This window comes from Hemicordylus capensis, chromosome 4 (assembly GCF_027244095.1).
Source record: "Hemicordylus capensis ecotype Gifberg chromosome 4, rHemCap1.1.pri, whole genome shotgun sequence".
Taxonomy (NCBI): Eukaryota; Metazoa; Chordata; class Lepidosauria; order Squamata; family Cordylidae; genus Hemicordylus; species Hemicordylus capensis.
Window position 1 is genome coordinate 259,602,928 of NC_069660.1, and position 9,861 is coordinate 259,612,788.

At 42.6% G+C, this 9,861-nt stretch overlaps 1 protein-coding gene across 7 annotated transcripts in view; it reads right to left on the minus strand.

Annotated features, from left to right (window-relative positions):
* Nucleotides 1-8,083, minus strand: part of LOC128322066 (transmembrane protein 68-like) — a 32,179-nt gene extending 24,096 nt beyond the window's left edge. The window contains exons 1-4 of one of the 7 annotated variants that reach the window (XM_053242777.1): nucleotides 7,838-8,079; nucleotides 5,795-5,894; nucleotides 4,999-5,108; nucleotides 112-206 (exon numbers count right to left, since the gene is read on the minus strand). Coding sequence is in view for 3 of the 7 variants with exons in the window: in XM_053242773.1 (XP_053098748.1) it covers nucleotides 5,795-6,122 (328 nt within the window). In the remaining 4 variants the exon portion in view is untranslated. Of the gene's footprint in view, nucleotides 1-111; nucleotides 207-4,998; nucleotides 5,109-5,794; nucleotides 6,126-7,837 lie in introns of those variants that run through there. The other 6 variants (XM_053242779.1, XM_053242778.1, XM_053242773.1 and 3 more) reach the window with 6 other exon arrangements.
* Nucleotides 8,084-9,861: the final 1,778 nt, after the last annotated feature.

Below are 9,861 nucleotides of genomic sequence, written 5' to 3' on the forward strand. Positions count from 1 at the left end.
TTTGTCATCAAATGTATAATTAGGAACTCATTTATTTATTTATTCAAAGTACTTCATTTATGCAAATGTGTTGAGCATTTGGCCCATGAGGGGATATGTCATCATCACTACCTGCAAAGGAATTCTTCTCTTGATAAGGAACCTGTTCGGTCTGACTCAAAGGTTTCACTGACTACTTCATGGACACACCCTCCTTCTGTCAACTTCTGCAAAGTGGTGGAGAACAGCTTTTTTGAAAATATGGTTCAGGTAACTGTAGATACTGTAACCTCTAAGACTGGAACTCTAATTTTGGCTTCATTACATATACAGAAATAGAACAGCAGTTATAATGTTATTTATGTTTCTTCTGAGAAGCATGGGATTATGTTTTACTAAATAAGTCTACTGTAAGAAAGGTTCTTGGTTTTGCCCATAATGAATAATAATAATAGTTCATTGTATATAGTACTGCTGCTGTGCACTCGGAGCATTTCATATACATTGGTCTAGTTCACACAATCATTTGAATCTAGGTTTAAAGCCAACATTAGTATGCTTGTGGGAACCCACACCAAAGTGAGAATCTCAGATTCATCTTGGGACACAAACCAACCTTAGTAAGCTTGGTGTGAGTTCACACAATCACGCTAATATCAGTTACCAACTTCAAACCTAGGTTCAGATAAGAGTGTGAACCAGGCCATTATCTGTTATCCTTAGTACAATCCTATAAAGTAAACCACATATTGCAGAGTCAGCAATGGAAGCTTGCCAAAGGTTACACAGTAAGGTAAACAGGGGACTTCCAAGTCTTCAGTTTGTATTTCCACAGCCAATATAAATTCATATTACATATTATACTCGGGTATAACTTTTCATACCACTCATGTAGGAAACTTTATGTCAACTGACTCTTATCAAATAAATGTGTGTACAGATCATGAGGAGTCTCCAAAGGAGTAGAGTACAACAGCTACTGAAGGCAAATCCCAGAATAAACTTTATTCTGCCAGGTTATGCACTGCCAGGTGGTTTGTTTTAGGACACTTGCAATCCCACATGGGAATGCAAGAATCTCAATGGTGGGTGCATGATCTGGCAAGATCATTTGACAACACAGCAAATGTATCAAAACCATGTTGGTAGGTTTCGCTTCTTCAAAATACATGCTTTCATACCAGCATTACTGGATAAATTATTATCTGGAAGTAGCCTTGGTCACACTTTGATGGACTGAAGTGTCACTCCAAAGTGATCCTGATGATACTGGGAATGCGGGTTCAACCCAGGACTGTCTCTGGCTTTTGAGAGACTTTTCTGCCCTGTTTTTCTTAAAATTCAATGCAGCAATGAATTTTTCAGAATGGACTTAAAGGTGATGCTAGTAAATATAACAGTGAATTCATAAGAGTATTTCATCACTACCGAGAACTCTGAAACATATAAAATCCACATGCAACTGCATCATATCAAGCATTTACTTTGCTTGGAGGTGAATTTGAGCAATCTAATAATATGAGTATATGCCAGCCTATTGGTCAAATGCACACAGAGCTAGCAATTTTATTTAGTTGCACAACTCTTGCACCAATTTATATATCAGGGTCAGAAACATTTCAAAATGTCTAGTCATCCCAACAGCTCAAGTTTTGATGTTGGTGTCTAGAGATTTGAAATACTGTGCAGATCTGGCACCTAGAAATGGGATGCTGCCTTCAAGCAACCCAGCCATATGAAGTCTCACTTTTCAGTCTTCAGTATTCTGTCCTTTCAGTCTCCCATACATCTTACTTTAACTCTTTCAGAATGTAATTACTGAAACAGAAAAACCAAATTAAGGAAGGTTTGCTTTGTTTTAGTCAGTGACTAAAATAAAGACAGACACTGTAGCAGATGCTGCTATGAGGGTTTAGTAAAAAGATTTAAGAAATAAACAGAAATCTTTAAGCCTACTCCTATATATTCACACTCTTTTTGTACCTCTGAAACTGTTCCTGATTTTCCTAAATTGGACACTATGATGTTGCTACTTAAAAAAAAAAAAAAAAAAAAAGGTCTGAACATCAGGGACATTCATACGGCAGAAAATGTTACTCACTTTGAACCCACTTTTTCAAAACACGTCTCCTTTGCTACAGGATATATTATATTAATAACAACAACAACAACTCGATTTCTAGCCCACCCTTCCAAAAATGGCTCGGGGCAGTTTACACAGAGAAATAATAAATAAATAAAATGGATCCCTGTCCCCAAAGGGCTCACAATCTAAAAGAAACGTAAGATAGACACCAGCAACAGTCACTGGAGGTACTGTGCTGGGGGTGGATAGGGCCATTTGCTCTCCCCCTGCTAAATGTGCTAAAAGCCAGCGTGGTGTAGTGGTTAGAGTGCTGGACTAGGACCAGGGAGACCCGAGTTCAAATCCCCATTCAGCCATGAAACTGGTTGGGTGACTCTGGGCCAGTCACTTTTCTCTCAGCCTAACCTATTTCACAGGGTTGTTGTGAAAGATAAACTCAAGTAGGTAGTACACCGCTCTGGGCTCCTTGGAGGAAGAGCGGGATATAAATGTAATAATAATAATAATAATAATAATAATAATGAAAATCACCCTGGTAAGAGGTGCCTCTTTGCCAAGTTAGCAGGGGTTAGCAGTATATAAATACTTAGCAGGAATGAGAGGTCAAATGCTATGCTAACGTAAAACCATAAGATATGCTACATTAGGACAGTGATATAGGGCACAGATATTTCTACCACACTATTTAGGTCCAGGATACAAGACTACATACTACCTCTTCTTTCAGAGATTTAAATTAGTTCTCCTGACTAAACATCATGTATAAGACTTTTCTGTAGCCTGCAAGGATTATTACAATAGGATTTCTAATCATAGATCTCCAAGAGCACAATCTGCACCCATTTCAAGTTGCGCTTATGGGAGAATGTACCCAGTAACTCCACAAACCAAGAGATTACACCTCTCAGGTGGGTGTTCTTGCAGTTTCCATGTGGGTATTTCCAAACAGCATATAATGAGCTTAGACAAATTCATAGAGGACAATGGGTACTAGTCTGGTGGCTATAGGCCACCTTCAGCCTCATAAGCAAGATGCCTCTCAATACCAGTTGCAGGGGAGCAACAGCGGGAGAGAGGGCACATGCCCTCACCTCTTGCCTGTGTGCTTCTCAGGGGCATCTGTTGGACCACTGTGTGAAACAGGATGCTGGAATAGATAGGCCTTGGGCCTGATCCAGCAGGGCCATTCTTATGTTCTTTGAACTTTGCCATATATATATATTTTAAAAACCACACACAGAGAGCAGCATTCAGAGTCAGGCCATTCGTCTATCTAGCTCAGTATTGTCTTCACAGACTGGCAGCAGCTTTTCCAAGGTTGCAGGCAGGAGTCTCTCTCAGCCCTATCTTGGAGAAGCCAGAGAGGGAACTTGAAACCTTCTGCTCTTCCCAGAGCGGCTCCATCCCCTAAGGGGAATATCTTACAGTGCTCACACTTCTAGTCTCCCTTTCATATGCAACCAGGGCAGACCCTGCTTAGCTAAAGGGACAAGTCATACTTGCTACCACAAGATCAGCTCTCCTTTACTTTCAAGATAGTTGTAACATGCACACTGCATGCTGTTTCAGATAGCAATCTAGGTGCCACATTTTGTACCACCTGCAGTTTCCAAAGGCTTTTAATTGGCAGCCCTATCTAGTGTGTTGCAATAATTCAAACACGTTATGACTAAGGCAGGGGTGATAGAGGCGAGGTTGGCCTTTTTGAATATGACAAATATTTATATACCGCTTTTCAATAAGTTCCCAAAGCAGTTTACATAGAGATAAAATAAAATAAATAAGATGAACCTCTGTCCCCCAAGGGTTCAAAGTCTAAAAAAGGAAACACAAGATAGGCACCAGCAACAGCCACTGAAGTGATACTGTGCTGGGAATGGATAGGGCCAGTTGCTCTCCCCCTGCTAAATAAAGAGAATCACCACTTTTAAAAGGTGCCTCTTGGCTCAGTTAGCAAGGGAAGAGGTGCAACGGGCAAGCCAGCCAAAGCTGTGCAAAGGTACTCCTGGCTACCACTGCTACCCAATTCTCTTGAAGCAGCGCCACATCCAGGCAGACCCCAAGCCAGTGTTTCACTCACTGATGGACAGAGCAAGAGGAAGTTGCACAATAAAGGTAACCTCTGTTTCAGACCAGTTCTTGCTCTACTACATGAAGGTACTGCACTTCTCCAGTGCAACACAGGGCAGGAGTCAGTTGTCACACAACTACTTCTTCCACAACACAATGCACTACCTCTCATACAAGCTTGAATGTGGTCTTGAGAAAATCTTCTGCTAGCAGTTCTGCTACATTCCAGAGCACCTCAGGATGCTAAAACCAGCATATACTCTTACACTAGCACAGCACTAGTATGGATTCTGCCTACAGTTTATAAGGGAAAATAAATATGCAGACAGAAGATTTATAGACCATCGCCTGTGTATATTCCCCATCATTTGGCTATACAGTAGAGGCTTTGGAAGAATAGTGCGATTAGACCCCTGCTGAGCAAAGAGACACCTTTTAAAGTGGTGATTCTCTTTATTGAGCAGGCAAAGAGCAAGTGGCCCTGTCCAACCCCAGCACTCCTCCAGGTGCTGTTGCTGGTGCCTGCCTTGTGTTTCTTTTCAGATTGTGAGCCCTTTGGGGACGGGGACCATATTATTTATGAATTATTTAATTTTCTATGTAAACCACTTTGAGAACTTTGGTTGAAGAGCAATATATAAATATCAGTAGTAGTAGTAGTAGTAGTAGTAGTAGAAGACTAAATGGATTTGAAACAGCCAACTACACTACAGAAAGACAACTAGCCAAACACCATTAGGACACATAAATAGAAAAATCGCAATCTTAATCTCCTTCATAGTCTTTCATGTAAATTTAGACAGCTGTTGAAACATTTGTGTCTTTAAGTTACAGCAAAGTAACAGAAGAGAAGTCCGACCTACCAGATTGGGAAATGATAGTTAAAGCAGTCTGAAGCAGAAGAAAAGTAGAGTTGCTTATGTGAAGTTACTGTTTTCCTTGCACCCTCACAGGAACACCTTGAATCTGGCAGCTAGGAAGAAGGAAGGAAACCACTGATACATCCCCATAATTTCCCATTCTCATTAGCAAGAAGCTTGCCTAGTCAGCTGCTGTAAAATCTTGGGAGTTTGAAAAATATGATGCATGTATCAGATGCCGCTTTTAGATTTATTTATTTTTAATCTCTTGTCAATATTAGAAATACTCATGTAGGTCCCAAACCTGCAAGTTAGGGAAATACATGATGCAGCTGGTAGCTAACGAACAAATGGGAAATATCTCCTTTAACAGACTACATTGTGACCTGCCTCAAACACAGATGTTACATTCCAGACTGAGAAATTCCTCATATAGTCTTACCTGGGTTTGTTTTTAGAATACAGTTACTCACCCTGAGCCCTACAAAAGTGTTAGATTAGAAACAAATCAGTGAACAAAATCTCTGAAACTCTGTGCAGAAAAGTACCAAAAGCATGGTTGGGGGTGGGGGATGATTCTGGAAGTAAACATGAACAGGGTATGCACTGAATTTATAAATATGAATGTGCTTATGTGAATGAATGAATCAATGAATGAATGTTTATTACGGTCAATGACTCATAACAGAAACAACACAATACAGCTCATTTCACATATACAAGAAAATATTATTTACAATATTGCTTACAAGTGAGGTCATCGCCTACACATATTAAAATGCTCTTTTAGAAAACTTACCATTCCATATTCTTCCATGCCCAGTCCATAGTGTTGCCACCATGTGTCTTGCACCATCCCAGAAGTCATTGCAATAAGCCTCTTTTAGATCAGTCCGTCTCTTGTAAATATGAAGTATGATAATAGAAGAATAAAGGATGAGGAGGATGAGTAAAGGAAGTACAAGAGATATGAGAAGTGGTGCAAACAGCCACCAGAGGTAGACCATATAACTCAGATAATCTTGCAGATGTTCCACTCCAGTCCATCCTTCCAATATGTAAAGCAGACAGCTCAAGTAAGACATGGGTATATGTTCTGCATTACAAGAGTCATTTTGGCCTATCATATTCTGTTAAAAAAAGCCACATTAAAGCAAATTATCTAGAGGACAACATATCTGTATTTCTATTAATAATGTATCTAGTTGATTATATACACAATGTTTAGAACTGACTAATTGTTCACTAGAGGAACATCACAAGATTTAAAAGGTCAACAACAACAACACCAGATGCAATTTTTGCCAACAGTCATTCAGAGCATCCAGTTTCCACAAATACCAATCAGGAATGTTGTCAAACCTATTAACACTGAACTTATTAAAACTAAAAGCACTATACATGACATTAGATTATAATCCTAACAACCGTCAAGCAACAGCAGTGGGAGACACATTCTCACTGTGACTGACTGGAGAAAAATTACTCAAAGAAGTCAAGTTGAAATTAATATCAAATTTAAGTTAGTTTTCCTATCACATCAGCCACTGTATTTATCAAGGGTTTCCCTTCTCCTCTTGCTTCAGTGTTGCATCCTAGTACCAGTCCCTTGTTTGTACTGAAGCACCATGAGACCCAGCTGCAAGGCAGAACAGTGAGGCGAGTCTTAAGATCAGTGAGGTTCTGCGGGGAGAGCAGGCATAAGCTGCAGACGATCAAGGCTGCAGCACTGGTGGGCCAGATCAGCCACCCACATGACTGCCAGCTCCGTCACAGAGCCAGCGAGGACCCCCGAGACGGGGGTCTCCTCGTGTGTTGCTGCAGCACAGAGCTGTACCGCGGCAATACATGATCGGAAAACCCGGGTTAGCAGAGCACTCACTCTGCTAACCTGGGCTAAGGGGAGAGGTATTTAAGTGGGTTACCTGCTTTGGGGAAACCGGGCTTGCCTGCGAGCCCAGTGGTTCCTACAATCCGTGGAAAGCAGGCTAAGCTCCCTTAGTCTGCTTTCCACTGATCATGAGAATTGCCTCATTATGTCCATGTGTAAGTTATTTACACATTTAGTTACTTTTATGCTAGAAATCTCATCAGGTCAGTCACTAGCATGCTTGGCATTTGTCACAGCAGGGAAATGACTTGATTAGCAAGCCAGAGGTTGCCGGTTCAAATCCCCACAGGTATGTTTCCAGACTATGGGAAACCCCTATATTGATCAGCAGAGATATAGGAAGAAGCTGAAAGGCATCATCTCATACTGTGAAGGAGATGGCAATGGTAAACCCCTCCTGTATTCTACCAAAGAAAACCACAGGGCTCTGTGGTCACCAGGAGTCCACACCGACTCGATGGCACACTTTACCTTGATCTCACAGCCCAGCTGCAAGGCTGGCCTCACACCCAGCACAATCCAGGAGGAGGTGTGTAATCCTCCCCAAAAGATGGTGAACTAACCCGCTCCCCCTTTTTTAAAGTTAAGAGATGAGAGATATTGTTGCCCACTTTGAAAACAAATAGTTCACAGGGCTGTTGCAAGAAATGATTGCAAGAGGCGGGGTGGGGAGGGGGATTTGAAAACAAAGCATTCACTGTGGTCCAGGTACCCCATCCTAAGAGGACGCTAGCAACACCCCTGGCCGAGCCAGTGGGAGAATGCAAGCCTAGGAAGGTCACAAGAAGGATTAAGCTCCCTCCATCCGTCCCAAAGGAGGAAAATCGCCAACAGGAGGAATCATTGGCCGCCGAGAGGATCTACCCACTCGCTCTCCAGTGGAAGAGACTGGAAAGAACAGACAGGGAAACCGACCCACTCCCTCTCCCTTCTCATTTCTCGGTCTCTTACCTGCCTCTCGCTGCGATGGCTGCGATGCTTCGGCGCTCCACAGGGCTCTATATTTTCTCCTACCCTCTCGCCCCCAGAGGGGCGGTCTTGAAGGCGGGCACCTCTGGGGATACCGGCAACAACAGGTAATACTAATCCACAAGGAGGACAGCAGGGGAAAACGAGAAACCAACTTCCAAAATCCGGGAGCCTCAGTTCCACCCGGACCTATTAAGCAAGCGAACAGACAAAACAACAAATACTCTGTCTCAAGCTCTCTCGCTGGAGCGCGCAATTTCCTCTTACTACACGTAATCGCTGCGTAGAAATAGTACATAAACTCACAGAGACGTCCACACTTCTGGGTTAATTGGGACTCGTTTTTTTAAAAAAGTTTCCCGTTGAGGAAGTGAGAATGGCCTTTAGGGAATAATGGAGAGACCCAGGAACGTAGCATCCTTCTCCTTTGGCAAGAAACTAACCAGCCAGGAAAAAAAGCAGCAACAGCAAGGGTTTGTAGTTTTTTTTCTGCTTCAGGTCTTATTTTCTGTGACAAATGTATATGTTAAATAAACTATTTTAATATAGTTTTTATATTCAAAACTAATATAGATTAGTTTTAGACCATGCATGCAATGCAAGTCAGTAAGCACAAGGTTTTTGAATGCAGCTGCGTTGGGTTTGGAATGGGAATGCATTTCGTTATTTGGCACGAAAGAAGACCTGAATTAGAAAGAGCATTAGCTCCTTTTCTTCTTCATCATCTTCTTGAAGAACACGCTGTTGCCAGTTACAGCTATGCCAAAAACCCTAGATTTCTCAATTTTCTATGGAGCTATCACATGTATCTCCTGGAGAAAGAAACGGAACGGAAACAACATCTTCAGATATAACCATTGTCAGCCCAGACATCTCCTATTTCTGTGGTTCACAGTCGTTGGCATTGCTAGCACTGGGTACCAGAATCACGTGCCTCTAATGTTTGGTTGCATGTGCCGACCTTTTGCCTGCCTGGCCCCCCTCCCAGCACGCTTCCACCGTCCTTGTTGCCCCTGCCCCCCCCCCCCGGCGTCGCTCTTTGGACAAAGCAGGAGGTGATGGAGGGAGGGAGCTCATGTTTGGCTGGAATTAAATTCCCTGACACCCCCTCCCCTTCCTCTGCTATTCTGTGACATTTCCATTTGTTGCACCCCAGGGACAGCAGTAGGGTTGCCAATGAGGGACACAAGTTTGGGTGGTAGTGGGACAGGCTGGCTGCGGGACTGGCAGGTGTATGCAGTGGTAATCAAGAGCCCGAGTTTCATTGACGTATATGCAGGGGCGTAGCAAGGTTGGAGTGGGTCCAGAGATAAGATTTTAAAATGCCCCTCCCTCAGTTAGTAAAATTATATATATATAATATATTCATCCCATGTGCTACAATAGAACAGCATCCTAAATTATTTTTAAAAAGGCTTTGTAAATTGTGGACGATGCAAGTCATTTAATGGTACTAGAGAAAGACATGCTGTTCTGGTAGCTCCAGGTCTTAACACTCACATCAGGTTCGGAGGATGAATACAACTGAAGGAAGCCCGGGTGGGTGTGCGGCTGGGGGAGTCAGTCATGTGACATGCCTCTGGGGGGTCCCCCAAGGCAGTGGGCCCCCAGACAACTGTCTCCCCTTGCTTTATTATAGTTACGCCCCTGCATATATGTAATTGAATTATATGCTATTGAATAGTGTTATTATTTAGAACATATTCAAGTTATACCACTTTTCAACCAAAAACTTCTCAAAATAAGAAGCTGCTTGCCCTACCACCAAAATGAGGGACATATGCTGTCCCTTTAGGGACCAACATTTCATCCCTGAAATGAGGGACACCCCGCGTAATGAGGGACAGTTGGCAACCCTAGGCAGCAGGAGGCAGTTTTGCTAGTGGGCATCGTATGCTCAGCCATTGGCCTCATCCCACCCACAACACTCCTGCCAGGCTGAAAGGAGGGGGAAGCAGGTAGTCTCATGCCCAGCAGCAACACAAGTGTCGGACTGAGATGTAGAC